The following is a 23,235-nucleotide window of genomic DNA, read 5'->3' as shown; positions in this document are numbered from 1 at the left end:
TTGTTCTACACAAAAGAGCGAAAGGGCTTCTTTATAAGCGGGCTGCGAATTTTAACTCTGAGATTATATCACTATAAGGAAATGAAAATCAGGTTGTGAATCTTTCAACTTGGAGACTGTTTTATGTTGGTTGAAAGCTGTTGTAGAGCGGGAACCTCCGACATATGACCACAACCTGTATCATCAAATATTTCCTCAAGTTAGGCCATTGACTGCAGTATTTTCATGATTTATTATTTCATAAATTTTCCTAAAAATTTATGCCATTGCAATTTGAATAGTTTTTTTTTACTCTTTTTTTTTTTAATTTGGTTACTTACCTTTTCATTTCAATTTTATAAGGAATCGGAAAAAAAAATCATTCATAAATATTATTATATTATAATATACACAGTTGATATAAAGGTTACAATCACAAAAGTTACAAAGTTCTCAAAAAAGCGTGTTCAATATTGGGCTCTGAGTGAATGAAAGTGCTGATAATTTATTTTTAGTATCACAATACAAAATATCAATAATACTTAAGTTTGGCGAGGCGCTGTTCAACCTCGGATACATACATTTTATCTATCTTTTGTTCTTTCATTTCATTTATTTTGTGTCGTATTATGGCTCTCTCCAACTTGTCTTGCCTCTCTATCTCCAATCTCAGGGCGACACCTTCATCTGCCATTCTTTGCCGCAGATTAATTCTGTAATTCAAAAATGTATATAATGATACATATTATGTATACATATATTTTTACCTCAAATTATTTTTTGTATTTCAAAAAGCTTCAAATAGAAAATAAGAATAGCTTAAAAGATAGAACATAGACATAAAAGCAAGAAACACAATGATGCGATGTAAAAAATCTTTGCTGTAAAATTCCAAATAGTACAATAACTTATACTTAACTTACAATACTTCTAACTTATATATACAGTCTACATTATGTGATGGGTTAAACAGCCCGTAAAGTAATGCAGACTACAATTATTGTCAAACAAATATAATGCAAAACCATACCGTTCTCTTTCCTTGTCATTGATTTGCTTAATGATGTCCATACGATGTTTTTGAACCTCATTGTGGTGAATTTTCTTTTCCTGTCAAGAAAAAAAAAGGTTTTATGTTCATTGGTAAATATCGAAATGGGAAAAACAATGGTAAAAACTTACATCTTCCTCTTTTTGTATGTCTTGCATATTTTTCTTTACAATACTATGGAACATTGCTTCATCTCTGGATATTTCCAATGCGATTTGCCTCCGGATGTCGGCAATCTAAAATGTACAGAATAAATGTGACACAAAGATAGGTATGGAAAAATAAAATGGTTCCTTATTTCCTATATTTTTGTATTTACTGACTTGCTGCTCTCTCGATGATTTCAGATTTTTCATTTCTTGTTGTCTCTTGATAGCTGCTTCTCTTTCCTTACGACGGAATTCTTTTTCTACGTCTTCTTGAATTTTGAGATTCCTGATGTTTTCTAGCTCTTCTTTAAGCTCTTTCTCAGCCTGAAACATTTTGGAAATTTTTAAACACCTGGTGTAAAATGTGATGGATTACTTTAAATATTATTTTCTAACTTTCTGTGCCTTCGATATGGCGTCGATTCCTTTCTCCTTTGCAGCTTTAACAGCTTCAGCATCCCCTTTGAGTTTTGCTTCCCGTTCTTGTTTTTGTTTTATAAAATTTTCTATACGTAGATTTTGAATGCGTTCTTCTTCAGTCTTTAGTTGTTTAAAGTACATGAGTTCTTCATTGCCTACAAACAAAATATTAATTTAATCGGTGTGTTTACCCATACCTTATATGTTTTTTATTGTTTAGTAATTGTAACTAACATCTGTCGAGAATTTCTTTAAGTTTATCTGACTGCTCTCTTTTCCTTTTGAGGATTTCCAGTTCATCGAGTTGCGTCGCTATCCCAACTTGATTTTGTTTAATGCTTTCCGTGGCGATTCTTTCAGCTTCGAGCATTTTAGCTCTTTCATTTAATGATATCTGCTTCTTGATATTATTAATGTTGTCCATGCGGCGGGACTTCCTTTGTCTTTCCGCTTCTTCTTCCCTTTCTATTGCTGCTATTCTATCTTCTTCCATCATTTGATCAAGTCTGCCGAAAAAATACAAAAATTGAGAAAATAATTTTAGCTTAAAATATGCATTCAAGCCAACCAAAATCTTTTTTTTTTTTTATATATCTGACATCCAACTCTGGAAATCTTGATCTACCAATTTAAAAAAAACATCTACAATGCTTTTCAATCATTTTAATAAGACGAACCTTCTCTCTTCTTCTTCTAACTCTTTCTTTATCATCTGCTTTTCAATACATTGAGCATCGCGGATAGCGTGACACTTTGATGCCAAAATAATTTGATTAGCCAAACGTGGACCTTGGAATTCTTCATTTTTCAAACCTGAAAACAATTAGAATGAGAAAATGGTCTACAAAAGTATATGCATATTTTTTATGTAGTTTTGAAAGACTGAATACCCGATGATCGTTTGAGAATGTGTTCTAGTTGGTCAGGAACCTCTTGAGCGTCAGAACTTTCTACCTTTTGTCCGGGTTGTTTCTGTAGAGTTCGTTTCAGCAACAGTTTCCTGGCTTCACTTTCTGCTATTTTTTTTTTCGCTTCATCTTCTGCAGCTTGAATTTCAGAAAGTTGTTCTTGTAGTGTCACCACCTTAGTAATGAAATGTTTTAAACAATTTTAATTTAATTATAATACATAGAAAGAACTAGTTCAGGCAAGAGATGTAAAAGTAATGGTGGTGTCAAAATGGAGTTTTGCCAATTTTATGTCAAAATTCTGAGTACATATTGCCAGAAATTCTATTTCAGTTGCTATACATAAGTTACAGGTGGATATGTACCACGCAAAATTAGAAGATATTTTTCATCTAATAAAAAAGTTGTTACCTACCCTGGCCTGTTCTTTTAATCTTTCATATTCACATTTGGGCCACACTGCCGGGTAAACGGTGGTCTCATTACTAGGAACTAACAAATCTCTCCATTTATCATTCTGGGGAACCTTGAGGACCTCTTTTCCTTCGAAGGTGCTTGTCAATTTTTTGTGGATGGGTTTATTATTTGTGGGGAATTTCAAATTGCATTGAGACGGGCTGTCAATCAAAAATATTTACAAAATTTCTGAGCAACTAAATACTTAAAATAATAACCTATGTTGATGAGTAGAAAAAATAAAACAACAGTTCTTTCAGCGAGTAAGTTATTTTGTGGTGTGGTAGTGATTCCAAATGTCCTAATTCAACTCTTCTTTCTGGTATGAAATGTGTACAATTTAAAAAGAAAAACATTTAATATCCCAAAATAATATTATCGCAACTCAACCACATCATGTGGGGCTTTTAATAACAATTTTAATTTTATAAGGTTCTTATTAGGTTCACATACCGATGTAGTGTATAAGTTCCCGGAACTATGTTATCCTTTTGAAATTCGTATTTAACTTTATTCAATTTTGCAAGTTTCGACATTTCAAACGATGATTTTTATTTGATAAACCAGAGAAAAAGCAAAATTTGATCAAGAATCTTTCAGTGTTATCAGAGATTATTAGGAATGTCTAAGTGTTACTGGTTGATGGGGAACTAATTGACAAAACAGTTTGAAAAAAGAAACGTTGCTATGGAAATTACAAATTACTACCCAGGACTAACAAAAAAATTGTTGCTAAGATCTTGTTGCTGTTATAAAATACACAATGAGAAATAATGTCATCAAAGTAAACAAATTACCTACTTGGATTTTTTTTAAAGCTATATGAAACAGTATGTATCTAAGAATTTTTTTTTTAAATTCAAACAAATCAGATACTTATAATGCTACGCACATAGAATTAAGAATAGTCCAGAAGGAGCGTAGAATCATATTTGAATACATCGAACTGTGTCCAATAATTCCCCCACCATGCCCTACTATCGCCACGTGCATTCGTGAGGTCGCCGCGTAATGTTGCTTGATGGGGGAAAAAAACAACACAAATGTAAGGTAAAAAAAAAGCAATCTGTTAATTTCTCTAAAATTTTTTGTGCACGCGGAAATATTGATTGACACAACAGAGTAGATAAGTAAAGGGTCATTTAATAAGAGTAATTGAATTAGTGAACTTTAAACTTAAAATATAAAACAAATTTTATTTTACATAAAATGTTTTTTTTTTTATATCATGTTAAATAATATTTGATGTTTTGAAGATAATGTCGGTCAAATGTCCACCACAGAGTTGTTTAATCCGAGATCCAATTTTCATTAATTCTCTCATTAGATGAGCAAAGTAGGGTAAAAAAATTTACTACCCTGGCAACACTAAGGAAATTTCCATTTTGTTTCTTCGACAATTTGAGAGATGGAAAAATAATTCAATTTTTAAGTATTGAATTTGTTATATAAACATTAATTTGCTAATTACACATGAAATGTGATTGCATCCTGTTTCTTTAAGATCCTAGCATTATTTATACACTTTAAAAGGACATAACACGGCATAGTTGAATTCAAATCAGGAGTTGCATACTGAGCGACGTCTACAAAGAAACTAATGGGTCAAAACGTAAACCTACTCATTTATGAGTAGTTGAGTCTCTTTCTGTTTAAAGTGCATATGCGGTTTCTGGACTATTCTTAATTCTTGGCTACGCAGAAATATTTTGTCATGTGTGGTGAAAAAATGCTTTTTTCCCCTCTTTATTAGGACCTTCTACCAAAACATGATAATTTCGCACTGCAACAGTGAAAACAGATAATAGCTTAGTTTGTAAATACGATCCAATTTAAGGAATAAGTAGATACATAGTTATATTATAATGTGGTAGATTCTATAAATATTGACAGCTGCCATCTTATCTATGGCAATGAGTTACACAGATAAATAATATGAACTAAGAAAATACATATATGTATCTCTTTCTTATTGTGTATACTTTTTTTGTCGAGGGTGACACAATATTTACTATATCTTTAATATAGCCTTTATTGGAAATAAAGCGTGTATTTATTTAAAAACTTGTAGGCTGCGTTACTTGACAGGCTGTTTAACCCATTACGTAATGCAGACTGTAAATATAATTTAGAAGTTAATGAATAGAAAGCAGATAACTGCTAAATTGCCGATATGTAGAGAAAAATAGATAAATATTATCCGCAGAAGCCGTTATTAGCAAGTAAATTGCCCTATTAATGGGTGAATTCAGACTTTCATTTGTACTGCTTCTGGGTGTGTAAAACAGTGCATAAGATCTCTCTCTAGTATAATTATTGGGAACATACAATCTGATCTTTCAGTATATTTGGATTATACATACTTTATGAAATCAGCTAATAAAAATGTTTCCCAAGAAAAATTTGACGACGAGATTCGAAGGTGTACATGTAAGATTTAATACATCAGTGCAGGAAATGGGAATTAAAGGTAGAGCGGGGTTTGAACCTCGGACCTCTGATCCGCGAGTCCAGGACACTACCGTGGTACCACACCCCGACACAGTAAATAATATGTGGCGACGACTATCACGAAGCGGAAGCAATAAGGTTGGCTTGGCCATATACTGTGGATGCCTTCTGAGAGACTTAACAACGCTTGCCTACTTTACAAGGCATCGGGTTCTCAACGTCCTTGACGTCCACTGCCGACTGTTCGTCGGTAGCTCATGTCAGAACTACGGGACTCGAACTTGACTTAGGAGGATGCGCAGGAGCTGGCAGCCGACAGAGATGCCCGGAGGATCTTCGTAGACACTATATGTTCCAACTAGGGAGCGGACGTGGAATGATGAGACGTTAGCATGTTAAACATTATTAAATAAGCATTTCAGTAGAATCTATTATATCTAAATTATTATTAAACTTTTTTTAAATGAAAATTGTTTATCGGCCCAAAAAACACATGTTTATTAAACATGTACAATTTACTATAACATGCTTGGTTATTTCTTAATCTTTTTCCGTGCGATATATGACATGTAATAATAACAAGGAATACACATTCAATTTTTTTTACTGACATGATCCCATAACATATTAATATATATTTATTCATTACATAATAGTAAGCTTTACACAACAGAAGAGGTAGATAATAACTAAACTTTTATATACACGAAGCATTTATGATGCCATGTTAAACATAAATTTGAGATCTTCTATAGAGGGTTTAGATGACTGTGTCATTACAGCACCAGTGAGAGCATTTTCTGCTAACTCCAGTTTCTTGTCCTGAATCAATTTTATACTCTGTTCCACTGTTTCCACACACATAAACCTGTAACAAGGGAATAACAATTATCAAAGGAAAGTATAGCTAGATGTATTTTCATTTTTTATTATTGCTAAGGATGGAATAAGATCAGATCAGCAATCAGACAATCGGATCCGACTTACCAAATACACGTCTGATTCTCGTGTCTCAGTCGTTTCCGATCTGTCTAAAACACTACAATCAGCATAAAACATAATATATCACGCAAGCGAACATGGATAGTGAAAAAATTTAGCGATTGAATATTTGCCTCTGCTAATTCGGAAGGAAAAAAATGCTGCTATTGGATTAATGCTTTAAATTCAAACGAGTCTGATGTCCAATCGACTCAATTGACTGTTTCGACGGATTTATTTGGCGAACAACTTCCGATCCAGATCAGATATCGGATCCAACTATTGTATGGAAAAATCTAACATCTATTCCCGGCCTTAAGCTGGTATTAGATGATGTAATAACTGATATCATAAGTTGTACCATTTCCGTTACAATTTGAAAATTGTGTGCAGACAAGTGCAGTAGGACGTTATTTTCAGCGCCTTTGTACCTGGAGAGTTTTACAATATTAATTAAATTGTAAAAATAGTTCTCAATAGTAATGAGGTAATCTGCATTGATACAATTATTATTTTTATTCCTTTAGAAGATGTAAAATATTTTTTTTTTTTTTTTAACAATTTCTGATTTCATAATAAATACATTTGCTTTTGAAAAAAACTTACTCCTGACAGCATGACGTGAATTATTATTCTTAATCGCAGACACATTAAGCAACACTGACTTTGTAAGGAGTGAAGGTATGTTGTTAGTAACAACAACATATCTATAGTTATCTGCATCACATCCTGGCAAACTCATTATTGAATTATCTCTCCGACTAAACAGATCTAAACTTAGAATGTAACTCACTACTAATTAGTATAATTATAACAAACCAGTATCTTTAAGTACTCCACTGTATTATTCCAAGCATCAATACTACGCGAGGATCTAACAGACTTAAAGACGGCAATTCACCGAGCAGTGTCATTCTGGCCTTAAACTACGAAGTCCGCGATTTGACGATTTATCTTGAAATTGTACATTTTTGTATATTTTTTTTTTCAAAATGCACTATATTCATGAAAATAATATCAATGGTTGAGTCGTCAGGCCAGAAATAGACAACTCAATTACCTACATTACGCATATTTACATTTATGGTGGAATGTTAGACGGGTTTAAGACAAACAAGATGTTTTACTTGTAAATGTGAACAGGTTTGGACTGGCCGACTCGGTATATGCGATCCTGCGCTTGCGCTTCAAGTTGAGGATTCCAATGGAGGTCTAATAACAGCAGGTGGTTCCCTCCGATCAGGTTGAGCCCCACTCCGCCCGCGCATAGAGATAAAAGAAGAACCTGCCAAAACAAATACTATCATTAATGGAAATTTGAAATGCTGTAAGGGACAGTGCAGATTGTCAAAGAAAGGTAAAAGGATTTAAAAAAACATAATATATACACAGTAAAACCTCGTTTTTACGTTCATCTATTTTTTTAAGTTTGAAATGACTAAATTAAGGTCCCATTTTTTTCCATACATTCTCATTCAAGTATCCCCCCCAATTAACATTTTTGTGTTTTTCACAACCCCGGTTTTACATTGAATTTTTTTTCGAAAGTCATAAATCTGTCAAAAGACGTCGAGCCGTGCGCCCCCACGTGAATGGGGAATAAAATTGAGGCAAATAAAAAAATGTGTAAATTATTGTCTCAAACTAAATTCAAAGTAGGTGCAGTGTAATTGACCATTTTCTTTGAGTATCCAATTTTGACATTTTACTAAATTGTGACATGCAGTTGACACATGTTTAGGAAAAATAAAACCTTTACATTGATAAATTACGATGCAGAAAGTTTAAAAATTTGGCAATAGAAATATTATTTGAAGTTATAAACATAATGTGAAAAGAAGATATTTAAACAGTTATCGTAAAAGTGTGAAACATTTTTGCCCGCGATGTAAATGACAGTTGAAATTCTGTTACCACACAAAAAAAATCATACCATATAAATAAAATTTCCTAATACTTAGGGGAAAAATCATTGAAGGTATTTTATTCAAATTTTTATTTTCGTGTTTTTAAGGTTAAGTACCTACGTAAACTTATTGAAACATGTTTTTTTTTTATTCAACAAAAAAAAACACATTATAGTATTGATTGAAAAAATACAAAATATTTTAAATTAAATCATAGGTAAATATTAATAATCCACAATTATGGCACTTTATTTAGTAAAGTCTAGTACAATAAATATATTTTTATGTCATTTAATTTTTTCCATACATTTTTCATTTCCTCACTTTAGCATTTTTCTCAGTTTTAAACTTTTTTTGTTACTTCCTAGAAAAACGTAGAACAGGAGTTTTACTGTAGTTTTTATCAAGAAATACAAATTTTTACTATCATCATCACCGAATGCGATGTATATCGATTATTTGTCAAAAACAATGTTAAGGTGATTATTATTCTTAAGCTTCAGGTGCTAGCCCGGGGATAATAAAGATCGCAGTGTAAAACCACATTTTAAACAAATATTTCGTGTCTCCTTCCCAGGAATCGAAGCCGGAACCTCAAGCGCGGTAGGAGAATGCAACAACCACTAAACTGTGAGGCGGAATCATCTTCATATGATTATATTTTTCAGGATTTTTACCGAGTGGAAAGCACTCGTCCAGGATTCTGATTCCCAAATATGGACAAAATTCTAGTTCTTTAATATTGGTACAGGGAAAATGTATGTTTTTATAATAACAATTACAGTAAGGGCCTTACTTATTAGATTTCCATATGCCAAGGAATAACTATACCCGGTGTAACTACTTATAAACGGTATAAGAAAAAGGTTTCTTATAAAAACATTTAGGCCTAGTATAACTATATTTAGCTTATTACATCGTTTATTTTTTTACCATGGCAAATTTATGACCAAGCTGCATGTGTATGTGCAGTTAAAAATACTAATATGTTATTCTAATTAGTATTAGTAATGAAACAAAATGAACGAAATAAATGTCAAGCGTAACTTACAAATTCCAAGTCAATCAAAAATGATAATGATATTTATTTATTACTGTGGTGTTTAAGACTTGGAATTTCTTCTTAAAGAACACACTGTAAATGAACTATATTTTCAGGACATCATGGACTTTTGGATGAGAATATTCAATGTAAATAATTGAAGAAAGACTATTCATAGATATTACACCACGCACAAATTGAAATTAGTTATCATTTTTTAAAATTATATACAGAAATGAAATATGCCACTGATAAATGTTTGGACGCATATATTTTCATTCAATAAATTTAAATATGTAATAAAATAAATCTTATATGGATAAATACTGCAAAATATGATAAGGATCATTTTCAAAACAAATGCTAAATAAAATTTATCTGAATGTAATGTAAATTTGATGATCATTTTTACACTTGTCAACAATATTTCACTTTAAAATCTTTAAAAAGACAGCATATTTTCTAAATTGTTTAAATTCCAGATAAATGCAATTTATTTTATTACTGAAAAATGTGACAGATGACAGATCGCAGGCTTGTTCCATTGTTATACCACGTTGGACGCAGATATAAACGTGGAATATGTTTCTATGGTCGCTATTCCAGCTATATACTGGGTATAACTTATGCAATATAACTTTTATGCCAGGTTTATAATAAGTAAGGCCCTCAACATATTTTTTATAAATGATTATTTCTATCCCTTGAATTTTCTCTTACTGCATTTCTGGATTATTTTCTATGCAATACGCGAGACTTGGTTATCTTTCTATTGTGTACTAACTTGTATTGGGGAATTAGGATCATTAAAATTCTTCACAATATCATGTCGCGCTGTAACGGGAACCTTCCCGCTGAGCGTGGCACACTTGATGCCCATCGCCCTCAGGTTCGTCTCCACAATATCCAGCATACTAGTCCACTGACTGACAACCACAGACTTGTCCCCTGCAAACAACATGTTTTCATTTATTTATGAACGTGAATGAATTATTTTGCAAAAGTGTTTGTAGACAGGCTGGATTTCCTCCCTAGGGAATTATTCAGATCTAAATTTGTTGCAACAGAGAGGGAAAACATTTTGAAAAGGGAATATGGAAGTCTAGGCATTACAGGATTTATGACATGTCATTGGCTGGTTTAAGTGGCCACTTTACACACTGCGTAACATTCACTATTCTGTCTATGTTTAAACACTTAAACCAGCCAATGACAGGTCCAAAGCCCTACAGATGCCTAGATTTCTAAATTCCTTTATCAAAAATGTTGCTCATCTCTGTTGTAATATGTCAATATTAACAGCTCCCTAGGGGGTTGAATCCAGTTCTTGTCTACAAAAATTTGGACAAACTGAAAACATTGTTGGATTTTTTAGTAGGTATGTACAAATAAATACCTCACAAAAACTTAGTGTGTTGAAATATTAAATTTTATTCTTTACTCCGCCACCTTTAATCGCTGAATTATTCCAATTATACTTATTACTGGATCTAGGTAACTTCAAAATCAGGATAACGTGATATGTGTCTTCCTCCATGAATGCTACAAATAAGTCACAATGTATTTAAACAATATTACGATTTGAATGCACGACTCGTTCATTTAAAGTAGGTTTGAGGTCTTGGATTAGTATGGAAGGAGCAGATACATTCTTAAAAAAAAAAAAAAAAAAATTAAAAATAAATGCATACTGCAAATAAATCATATTTTCGTAATTTCAGCATATGTTAATTTGGTTTTTCTTTTCCATTCTTTTATTTTTCTTTTCATTTCTTTTCATGGTCATGTCATACCATATATATGTGCTACAAACTTTTTAATAATTACAAAAGGAATGGCCCACGCTCAGACGCTGTAGTCTTTGTGGGCATTTTTTCCGATTCATGTTTTAGCTTAATTTTAAGATGTATTTTTCTAAAGTGTATTTTTGTAATTATATTTCTATGTAAATAATATGTGTATGAAAAAATGAAACAAAATATTTGTAATATTCATCAAGGAGGACACAAAAACGTGTTTTTTGTGGTTAACTCGAAAATGCTGATTTTGGAGTTACCCAGTTGAAGTAATTAACCCCATGATATAACAATATGTATATGTGTGCCCTACTTTAAGATTTAAATAAAAAATAAAAAAAAATATTATGTAGTTGTACATACTTTTGTGGATAAATACTTTTTCTTCTAGACATTCAAGTACACTTTTGATCTTGGCACTTTTATTCTTGAAATCAAATACTGGATTCGAGGCTTTTAGAACTTTGCTCATTGCTACCGCCACCGATGTTTTTTCAACGTCCGCCTGTAACATAAACAGTGTTGATTTTCATATCCTTTAGAAGCAATTTTCTGGGTTGTTATGCCATGTTTTAATAGCATTTCCTGCGAAGTTTTGGCACGCTTTGCAGTGTCAACTGTTTGGACTGACGGCACACCATAGCCATACAAATACAATACAGTCAACGCATTAGCCCTCTCGTACATAAAGTACTCGTAAGATTGGCTTTTTTGGGCCATAGAAAAGATTATAACTAACTAACTAACCATCACGCCATTTCCCCGGAGGGGTAGGCAGAGAGGATAGAACGCCACACTACTCTGTCCTGGCACACTTCCTTTGCTTCCTTCACATTCATACATCTTCTCATGCACGCACGTCGATTATTCCGACTTTTCACATGACCACTTTCAAGAATTTGTTGTACTTGATCATGCCATGTCTTTCTCGGCCTTCCTCGACTTCTACAACCAGACACATTCGCATCATAAATCTTTTTAGCCGTTCTTTCATCATTCATTCGCTCCACATGACCGAACCATCGCAAAAGACATTTCTTAATTTTGTCGATAATGCTTAACTCAGCCTTGCATTCTGCTCTAATTTCGACATTAGGGCACCTATCATACATTGTTTTTCCGCACATTCGCCTGAGGGATCGCATTTCAACAGCATTCAGTCTACTTTCGTCCCTTTTTTTCCAACTCCATGCTTCGCTTCCATACATTAGGGTTGGTACCAGAACTCCATTATGAACTGCTAATTTAGCCTCTTGCGATAGACACTTATTTGCTACGACAGACTTTAAGGCACCATTAACTCTGTTACCGGCACTAACCCTCCTTTCAATATCCTTGTCCATATTTCCATCTCTAGTAAACATACTACCCAGATATACAAATTCTTCGACCTGTTTCAAACTATCTCCATTTACTACAATCTTACATTCAGTCATAGTTACATTTCTTTCAAAGACCATGACGTTCGACTTTTGCACATTCATTCGCAAATTGATCGGAACCAGCATGAACACGATCACAATACTAGAGAAAAGAACAAAATTAGACTTCCATTTAGGAAAAAGGCAAAGTCACAAAATTCAATTTTATTTAAAGCAATTAAAAAGTATTACGAAATGGAAAAAAATATTTATGAAGAAAAAAACATATCAAAATTTAAAATAATGGTCAAGACATATGTGATAAACAATTTATAAATTAAATATATTTGTAATGTTATTATTAGAACACACATAACAATATGTATGATATGTGTGCCCTACTTTAAGATTTAAATAAATAAATAAATCACAAGATTATAAAGTCTAATATATTTGTTTTATTTAAAAATTCAAGTACAAAGAATTCAGTACTTTGGCGGACTTATTGCTAAAAGCGATATCTTCCAACTTCGTGAAAAGAGTTGGTCAAAAATTTGTACTAAAAAACACAAATATATATCAAAAGATACATGAAAAAAAAATCTAATGAATTAAAAATAACTGCTGTTTTTTAATGGGGAGAAAAGGCTTGCACATATTAACTTTGAAAAAGTACATTATGCTATACATATTAAAGGATGAGGAATATATGAGATGTGTTCGGAAAAAAATGGGAATTTTTTAATTTTGCAGGTTTGGAGAGTCCGATTGTCAATTCTGCCAGACAAAGTAAACAATGAGCACAGTTAAAAATTTGAGCATACTTCAGGGGCATGTATACCAACATAATAAACAAATAATTTGACAATTGGACCCAACCCCGCAAAATTAAAAATTTCCCGTTATTTTCTGAACACACCTCGTACATTGCACCTCCGATAAAATGGTAATTTATAATACATACTTCAAAATCTAGTTTTGAGTGAAGTATACAGAAGGTAGGCCTCATGGCGCAATGGTCAGCGCATTTGCTTACCATGCAAGAGGTCCTGGGTTTGATTTCCGACATGGTTAATATGAAATATTTATACAAAAGTGTTTTTACACTAGAATATTTCATAGTCCCTGGACGGGCGCGTAAGACTGATCATATCACTTTCATTTAACAAAAACGATCACAAAATACGCTGCGATTGGTGTACCAATGCATTACCCTATGAACCATTAGGTGCAGAAAGGGGAATTATGTATTCTATGTAGACTCGTGTGACATCATAACACAAGGGTTAAATAGAGAAAAAACATGATTTTAAGACAAAATGTCGGTTTAGTTTCTGGACTCTTCTGGGAATTCTGTTATTGGAAGTGCGATAATATGTAATTTTCAGCTTCGTTACTAATGATAATACATACTCCGCTTCTCACTAGAGCTTCTTCATCCTCCTCTTCTATGTTCAGACTGGCCAGTTCCCTGAGCAGGTCCACCTCGGGCCCTTCGGGCGCCCCCTCGTGCTCCTCATAAAGCTCCTCCTCCAGCATGGAGTGGATGAGGCCCGCATGGCAGCAGATCTGCCGCAGCCTCAGTAGGAGCACCAGGATCTCGTGAGACTTCACGGGCTTGGCTCCTGTATAGAGAATCAATATTTATTATTGTATTTTGTGTCAATCAGCAGTGTATATATTGTATTGATAAAAAAAACATACTATACACAATTCATATACATAATACTCCTAAGGAATTTAGGAACAATCATACAACTCATTTAGGAACAATCATATAACATTCCTTTATAGATGTATTTACACATTTACATTCAACAACCATGTTACAAAAGCATTATAAAAATCGTGATATTCTTAAGTAAATGGTATAGTAAGGTATATTTAAAAAAATCTTAAGGTATATAAAGTTTAAACTTAGAATCAGTTATGAATTTTTAAATAACGATTTTTTACTAAAAAACATTAAATTTGTTGAAACTTAACGATATTGTAAATTCAATATGGGATTGCCCTTGTTATCTCTCATCAACTTTAGGGTGCCTGGAAGAATGACCAGACAGGTGCCACCGTTTTGTAGCGACAATTCACGGACAGTGTATACTTGTAATGCCGTATTGAACAGACTTCATGAACTCGACAATAGTTATTCCCACGTACCTGATATATTTAGTGTAGGGTATTGTTCCTATAGAACAAACCTTTTAAACTTTTACAAAGATGGTGAATGGTAATAATATTTATTTATTTATGCATTTCATAATATGTACAATTTTTTGTTCACTTTGCCCAGCTGTATGAAACAGTACTTATGATTTTCTTATTATATTACTTTAAAATATTTTTTATATTTATTCTTGAATTGTTTAAACTTTCTACTAAATATGTTGTATAATTTTTAGGTTGATTTTTTTCATAAATCATGTATAATTTTTATGTTTATTTTTTTTATAAATCTTGGGTAAAAGGAAATTTATGTTTTTTAAAAAAAATATTAAGCCAAATAAGTAAGATTAACAAATTACAACACGGATGGAGAATACCTTAAATAAGAGAACATGGAAGTGAACATTTGGACAAACTCAAATATTGTAACAAACAAGTATTATAAATTTTAGTAAAAGGCAGATTTGCCGTATATGTTAATAAAATAAAAAAATTAAAAATGATGTTATCACCAGAGAGGTACCCCTACCTTTGGAGATTTTTTAAAAATTGTGTAACACCCACCCATTGTCTATTGAGGGCGATCCATAGGGAGTATAGTAGGTGTTCACCTCCTTGGATACCCTCATTTGGATCCATCCACAGTCTCGCTCCAAGATAATCTTGCCAAGTTCTTCTCTCCGCTGTTGTGAGGATCCAACAGGGGAGGTGGCTTTGATAAAACTGTTTCTAGATCTCAGAAGCGAGGCCGTTGGTTGGTGGTGGTGTAGGGGATGCCTAAGATCGTGGGTTTGTTTGTACCTCTCTGTTTACAAATAAGAGCTGGATTACAACACATCCTGCAGCTACAGAGCGCATAGACGGTTGGGATTCTAAACCCTATTATTAAATTAAAGTTTGGATTGATTTGATAGTTGAAAAGTTGAATCCCACATCAAGCACAAAAGGCTTTCTCTTATTTGATGTGTTATCCCTTTCGTTTTCTTCATGAGTACTTTCGCCTTATGTATTTCTTTTGTAATTTATTAAACATGTTGAATAAATAATAACTCACCATGGAGGGAAACCATTTTTCTATGCATTCTGTTGTATTCCCCATTGGGGTCGTAATCTTTGGGATTAAAGCCGGTCACAGCATTCTGCTTCTCCGCCCTTTGGTGCAAAAACTGAGCGAAAAGTGTTTTAGAAAACACAAGCACCTAAAAACAAAAGGTCTATTATACTTTTTATCATAATGATTATGCTGGTTTGGGTAGATTTCGATTATTTCTATTCATTATTATTTTTATTCTTTATTTTTATGTAAATTTCTTAAGCATTTAAATAGTTTGAATTCTAAAGAAAATGTAATGATATTTATTATATTTAGTTGATAATCCTTAAACTGATTTAAGGGCATTTGCATCATCAAAAGTTATTTATTTATTTATACATAAACTGTTTAAAGAAACTATTACAAAAAAATATTTTAAAGAAATAATCACAGCAGTGCACAATAATTATGTAGTATATAATATGAAATATAATAGAATAATTCAAACTAAACAGTTTAGTGAACATAAAATATAAAAAAAACAAAAAAGTAAAAAAGAAACAACATACCAAAATGAAAGATAAGAATAACCATGAGAAAATCTTATGTTCTAAATATAAATATAACAAAGTAAAGTTGAGAATAACTAGGTAATAATAATAAAAAAAATTATTTAATACAACATTAGTATTTAATACATTATTAGTTTTTAGAGCAATAAAAAAAAACTTAAATTAACTAAATAATACCTTATTTGGTGGAATCATCATCATTAGTTGGTTGGAAGAAGTTGCCAGTTGGCAATAAATCCACCAATGTACAATTTATATTATGGCCAACACGTTGAAATAAAGAAATAAAAAAATCACTTATTCCAGGAAACAAAGTTAAATTTAATAATATATTTAAAAATAAATCTATTACTTTTCTAAAAAATTATTCTAATTTCTAATCGTTCTAAATTATCTAAACGAAAACCATTTTTATTGACATGCAAAATTTCTACACCCGTTTCTTGATTAAATTCATGGTTTTCGGATATAAGATGATTTGCGAATTCTGAAAAATTATTATTACTCAGACATCTTATATGTTCTTTGATTCTAACTTTAAATTTACGTGAAGTTTTTCCAATATAGAAATTTGGGCAATTTAAACAATTTAATTTATAAATTCCCGAATGATTTAATTTTTTTTATGCGGTAGTAACCTCGAAACCGGTCGAAGTGTAATTAAAAAAATTAAAGTGGTTTATACAAATTTATAAACAAATCAGTGTAAAATGTCATACCACAAAGTGAAAAATGTTTTTGATAACAATAATATAGAAATGTTTAATTAATTTTTTTAACAATTGAAAAAAAAAGAGATCAAATCACAATACACATCCAATCAGTAAGAAAGAGATAAATATATAACCTTAGTTCATATTTATTTCTGTGTAACTCGTTACCATAAAACAACACAAGCGATGATCTGTATAAATTTTGAAAAATGTACTTAAAAATTAAAAATACATCTAATTATTCCATAAATTAGATTTAAGAATTAAACAGTTCATCTGTTTTGTTTTTCACAGCTGCAGTTCAATTAAAGCATTTTTTTATCACATAAGATAGCGGCATGTGTCTGCGTAGCATCACATCTGATCATAATGAAAGTCCATTACGGAAGAAAGGCACGTAGGAATTGAAATGCCATTTTCTCCGCACTAGTAACGTGTCTAATTAATTATATGTCATTGCTGAAAGTATGAACAGTTAAAAAAATATGAATTTGAGTGCCACGTTTACTTTAGTAATTTAGAAGTTTAATTTAGGGGTATATATAGAATTAGATAGTGCAAATATTTGTTTGTAAACTAGCATGTCGTATAAATCAACTCGAGAAATAAAAACATATAAAGATACCGAGTTAAAATATGATATTAATTTTTATTTAATCTGGCAAAAGTATTGCAATCCAACCTTTTGGTAAACATTCATTTCTTCCTTGGAAAGTTTGACATTGATATGGTGTAAAGTCTTCTCTGGAAGGCAGAGGAGAGTCTTCTGTTCTTGCAACTGTTGCTTCGTTCTCCGCAGTAATATTGTCTTCATAATCATGGAAAGTCTCTCCTGACCACCTGTTGATTTGTTATCGATCCACTTCTTCCAAAGCTGTGCAAAAAAAAGCATTAAGTCAATTCAGGAGCTAAGGTCAAATGTGTGGATAGAATAAAATAAAATAACACTTTTAAAAGCTGTTTATTCAAGAACTGAAAGAATAAAAAAATCTGAGATTTTTTTTGTTGACAGTCTACGCAACGAGTTCTAGTGCGGCACCGGCCGAATGCTTGTGTACTGTTTATGCACCCGCAACGCTTACAGTATAGAATATGGTAAGACAAAAAGTATTTCGGTGATTCCGTTGATCAGGAACGCAAAACTAACAGCTCTATAAAAATATATTGCAATAAAACATTTTCATTAAAAAAACAAGTTACTTTGGTTCTTATGATTTAATTTCTCACTTTGTCTCCAAGACTCATCCCCAGCATCGCTCGCTCCATGGCTCTTCGTGTGACTCTCAGTTTACACGCACTAAGGTGGCTTAGTACTTCACTGTCCCTGGACAGATCGTCATGATCGTAGAACAACGACGGAAGTGATTTTCTTCAAATTTACCTTAGAGCGGTTTAATTTAAAAAAAAAAAATAATATGTCACAACTTGATAAGTACAAAAGTACATCATTTGATACTTGGGTTAGCTATATAAACAGTAAAACCCCTTTTTTACGTTTTTCAAGGGAGCAACAAAAAAGTGTAAAACTGAGGAAAACTTTAAAGTGAGGAAATGAAAAATGTATGAAAAAAATGAAATTTCATTAAAATATAATTATTAAACAAGACTATACTAAATATACTGCAGAAAAATTGTAAGAACTGTCATGATTGGGAATTATTCAAACAATACTGCAATGTTTTTTTTTTGTTGAATTATAAAAATACATGCATAAATAATTTTATATAGGTACTTAACCTTAAAAAAACGAAAATAAACATTTGAATTTGCATAAAATGCATACAACAATTTATTCCCTAAATATTAGGAAATTTTATTTATCACTTTTTTTAGTATAGCACCACAAAATTTCAACTGTCATTTACATCGCGGACTGTTTCACACTTTTATGATAACTGTTTAAACTATCCTCTTTTCACATTATGTGTGTATGACATCAAATAATATTTATATTGCCAATTTTTTTAACTTTCTGCATCGTAATTTATTGATGTAAAGACTTTATTTTTTCTAAACATGTGTCAATTGCATGCCACTATTTTGTAAAATGACAAAATTAGACACTTAAAACAAAATGGTCAATTACACTGCACCTACTTTGAATTTGGTTTGAGACAATAATTTACACATTTTTTTATTTACCTCGATTTTTTTCTTCATTCACGCGGCGGCGCGCGGCTCTTTTGACAGATCAAATGAGTTATGAAAAAAAAATCGACGTAAAACCGGGGTTATGAAAAACGTTAATTGGGGGGAAAATTGAATGAGAATGTATGGAAAAAAATGGAACCTAAATATTTCGGTGTAAAAAGCGGGAAAACGCAAAATCAAGGAACGTAAAAACGAGGTGTTACTGTATTTGTTTTTTCAAATTCAAAAGCCTTTTCAAGATAAAAAAAGTCAATTTTGCATTATTTGCACATCCGTCATTGTTCTACAACCAAGACGATATAATATGTTAAACAATTTGTAAATGATGCATACATATAAATATATGATGCAAGTATTTTTAAATTAATAACTTATATGTAAATATTAGTTATTAAATCATTACATAAGAATACGTTTATGTGTGCACTATTTCAAGATGTAAAATAAATGAAACAATAATTTTTAAGTAAATAGTTGGCTTACGGCAATATCATGAAATGGTTCGCATTTCAGGAACTTTAGGAGGGCGAAAAGGTCGAGATCCTTATTGTGGACGGGAGTTCCCGTGAGACACCAACGGCAGAAGGCGCGCAGTTGACACACGGCTAGCGCAGTTTGGGACTTGTGGTTGCGCACTGTATGTGCCTCGTCCAAAATAACCCGCTGCCAATGTATTCGCATAAGGCAGCCTTTCTGGAATACAAACATTAAGCAGGGTTAAAAGGACACAGTAGGGAATTTGACGTGATAGGAATGGTAGGAATTTGTCAATTTTGTATTGATATTTTGATATCTTTTGCTATTTAAGTGCGTGTTATAATTAGGCCAATGTGAACGTTTCCAAATTGTAAAGCGGTAGTTGTTTTATTTGTATAATATATTTTTATTTTCCAAAGCGGCATCCGCAATGACATGGCTGCTGTCCGAAGCAATACAGGAAGACTAGAGTAATGTGTAAATATTGACAATGTGTGTGTGATCGACTACAAATTGGCGAATATGCCATGAGGGTTACAATAAAAGCTTTTTATTATTTGTTGCGGTTTGATTGTAAAGAGAATTGGAATTTTTTGCGGGAGAGATAGACCTTCCCGTATTTCTCAGCTCTTTTAATTCTTGATGTGTTGTAAATTGTTAAGTTTGTTTGTGTTTTGTCATTTTTTGACTAGTAAATTACTAAATTAAGTATTCATACATTTTAAACAAAATATAAATAGTCGGGAACAAACCCTTTCTAGATCGCGTTGGACGAGATTATATGTAGTGATGACAACATCATTTCGAGCTAATCTGTATGCGTTTCCCTCTCTCTTTAGCCCGTGGTGGACCTCCACTTTGAGGACATTCTTTTTGCAATGCTTTGTAATTTCCCCGTGCCACTGATTGAGAAGTGATGCTGGGCAAACTACCAGGGTTCCGCCATTAGCCACTGAAATTACAAATAGTATGGAATATTGTATGTTTTAAATGTAAAAAAAAATTGTTAATTGCATTACACAGCACATGATTTCCCAGTGAGGAATACATAATTAACTTATCATATTATGTTATGTTTATGATTGAGAAATACAGGTAACCCTCTTACAACACGATTTCGCTCTAATACGATTAATTTTTTTGCAGAAACCCTCCTACAACACAGGTCCTCACAACATGGTTGTTTATATATGATGTAATTAGGAATTGTCGGTTGAAGCAGAAAACGACCACGAATCATCAGATACTGAAATTGTTGTCATATTAGAAAATCGATTGTAGGCGACGGTTTTGACGGTATTTATTTTTTCAAGATTTATTTATGAAAGACGAAGAAGCACAAATCGATTTTGAGCAGAAAAACGGTGATGAAGGCTTTTTAATTGACTTTAAAGAGATTACAAGAAGGCTTAACCAAGCAAAAAATCTAGAATATTTCTTTTACAAATGCAGACCCATCCATCGAAAGAATCCGAAAACACAAAAGAGAGCTGAAAATTTTTCTATACCATAAAATCTACAATGACCTTTTAAGGAACATTAAGTGAACCGAAATCACAGACTTTTTAAAGAGGGCGGAAAGCGCGAATGATAAAAAATAGTCAGATAGTGAAAATGATATTATCATTCAACCAGAAAGACGTTTACCTTTAGTTGTATCGAGCAGCAATGTGGCAGAAAATCATTTAATCAAGATTAATGAAGAAAATAAAAGGTATGTTTTACTGTTTGTCACATACAATAATTTTTAATAAAATTTTAAATGACAAAAAAAATCTTATTGCATTGAATTTTGTGGCTTAACCCCCCTTTTGTACTGGCCCTGAGTCTCATATAACACGGTTTCACATAGCACGGCATTTTATAGGAACCTATTTATGTAGGACATTACGAAACAGATTGATTTTCACTAGATTTCCCTTTCAGAATTTATACACAAGAGTAGCCATCGAGTCAAAAACAGTCACCTGGCTTTCTGGTTGTATTTTCTGGACTGTATCTTTTTTCATTTTGTTATTATTTTTTTTTATGTACCAATGTTTCACGAGGCCACCTAAATATATTTATACTTACATTTTCCTTTCATATCTTTATCTTCTTCCTCTGAACCGTACAGTTCATCATTTTCGTTTTCTTTGCTGTGGAGGATAAGGGATATCATGGTCAATGTTTTACCAAGTCCCATGTCATCAGCTGGAAATAATTTATGTTGAAATTTTAATATGAAACAATATACAAATTATTTATAATCAATAATACCCCAATAAAAGATATCTGCAGATCCAACCATAAAAGAACATAAAATAAATCTCCAAAATGAAAGATTTTTTTGCCTCACTATCATCAAGTTAATCTTAAAAAGTTGTAAAACTGAATTACAGTGGATTGATTTTTTAAAAATGTATACAGGTATATAAGCAATGCTTTCACAGACTAGTTAATATAAATTTGATATTAACAAGAGTTAAAATACATAATAATATGTAACGCCTTCATTTTTGTTTCATGCTGTAGAAGAGAAGAGATTATGTAAATATGAGAATCGGATATAAAATGACTGCTTTTAAAAAGAATTAGAATGTGGCAGTGATTGGCTAGTACCTAATATAAGCTGTCTGGATATCGGAAGTTTGCTTAATAAAACCAAATGCTACCCTATGTGACGCTTGTATAATAATAATAATATTATCTAAATAAGAAAATTAACACTTTGTAGATAATTATTGAGTTTTGAAGGTTTGACATTAAAATAATGTAGGACGTTTTTAAGGAACTGTCGACAGAGAAATCCAGGCACAATTTGTGGATGCTGTATGCACTCCCGAGGGTGCAGATTTATTAACCCTTAGAACTTATTTGGCGGGAGCCACCCGCGCGACCATAATCATTTTGATGACGAAATAAGATGAATAGGATGATGAGAGAAGTGGATCCAAGGACTTTGCAGTGTGCAGTGACTGAAATAAAAAGGGAAGGAGAAAATAAACAGTGTGGTTTTACGAAACAAATTTGCGGAAACTACCAGATGAAGGAAAAAATTCGATAGTGATAAAATTACTTATAAAATGTTTATTATTTTAAATAAATCAGTGTGTAAATAAATTTTCTTTGTTATTTTTGTATTTCTATTATTTTGCAAGAATTTAATTCAGAGCTAGCTTGAACAGTGAGTATAAAATAAATAAAGTTCAAAGAGTTAAGTATTTGAATATACAAACCCAGAATCCCTCCCTTAGGCTTCTTGGTCTCTCTCCAAGCCAGCCAGGCCAGGGCGTGCAGCTGGTGCACCATCAGCTCTGTCTTCAGGGTCTTGGGAGGAGTGGCCAGGGTCCCTCCGAGGGGCAGGTCTGCAGGGAGGAGTGTAGGGTGCGGAGACTCTCCAGCGTCAAGTTTCGCTGCGCCATGTGCGTACTGATGGCCTGAGAGCCGAATTGGGTCGGCTTGACTGCGGTACTACCGGATTTGATGTCATCCCAGGAAATGAAACCGTCATTTTTTATATGAGTCTCAGTGATCACATCTGAAAGAGTTGTTCAAATTTTGTTAACGTAAGTCCAGGCAGGTGAAGAATTCAGTTATGCGTGTGAAATAGAACCAGAACCCTGGGCGAGTGTTTTTGACT

General features: G+C 32.4%; 2 protein-coding genes across 2 annotated transcripts in view; both read right to left on the bottom strand.

Annotated features, from left to right (window-relative positions):
- Positions 1–394: 394 nt before the first annotated feature.
- LOC148273118 (cilia- and flagella-associated protein 45-like) lies at positions 395–3,622 on the bottom strand. The gene is made up of 10 exons (XM_088239109.1): positions 3,417–3,622; positions 2,923–3,124; positions 2,490–2,682; positions 2,277–2,412; positions 1,834–2,105; positions 1,576–1,754; positions 1,354–1,503; positions 1,162–1,266; positions 1,010–1,089; positions 395–692 (listed from the first exon to the last, which is right to left on the bottom strand). The coding sequence occupies exons 1-10, from the start codon at positions 3,497–3,499 to the stop codon at positions 512–514; spliced, it is 1,581 nt and encodes a 526-aa protein (XP_088095235.1). The 5' UTR covers positions 3,500–3,622; the 3' UTR covers positions 395–511.
- Positions 3,623–6,003: 2,381 nt separating this feature from the next.
- The window catches only part of LOC148273117 (transcription termination factor 2-like), a 28,864-nt gene continuing 11,632 nt past the window's right edge, over positions 6,004–23,235 (bottom strand). Inside the window, 12 exon segments of the mRNA XM_088239102.1 lie at positions 6,004–6,282; positions 7,523–7,680; positions 10,129–10,292; positions 11,504–11,645; positions 13,915–14,126; positions 15,722–15,866; positions 17,668–17,859; positions 19,620–19,829; positions 20,366–20,565; positions 21,687–21,806; positions 22,832–22,942; positions 22,945–23,133. Coding sequence (XP_088095228.1) covers positions 6,129–6,282; positions 7,523–7,680; positions 10,129–10,292; positions 11,504–11,645; positions 13,915–14,126; positions 15,722–15,866; positions 17,668–17,859; positions 19,620–19,829; positions 20,366–20,565; positions 21,687–21,806; positions 22,832–22,942; positions 22,945–23,133 — 1,997 coding nt within the window. The 3' untranslated portion in view covers positions 6,004–6,128.

The sequence above is a fragment of the Micrasema longulum genome, unplaced genomic scaffold (assembly GCF_059751315.1).
Source record: "Micrasema longulum isolate JH-2025_06_02 unplaced genomic scaffold, ASM5975131v1 h1tg002066l, whole genome shotgun sequence".
NCBI lineage: Eukaryota > Metazoa > Arthropoda > Insecta > Trichoptera > Brachycentridae > Micrasema > Micrasema longulum.
The sequence above is the reverse complement of the archived record's forward strand: the minus strand, read 5'-3'. Positions and strand labels throughout refer to the sequence as shown.

Excerpts from the sequence above, each read along its gene's own strand:
- LOC148273118 (XM_088239109.1), bottom strand. The coding sequence starts at position 3,499 with ATGTCGAAACTTGCAAAATTGAATAAAGTTAAATACGAATTTCAAAAG. Across the intron at positions 1,504-1,575 it reads CCATATCGAAGGCACAGAAA|GCTGAGAAAGAGCTTAAAGA; the intron begins GTTAGAAAATAA and ends AAAATGTTTCAG. Across the intron at positions 1,090-1,161 it reads ACATACAAAAAGAGGAAGAT|GAAAAGAAAATTCACCACAA; the intron begins GTAAGTTTTTAC and ends TTTTCTTGACAG.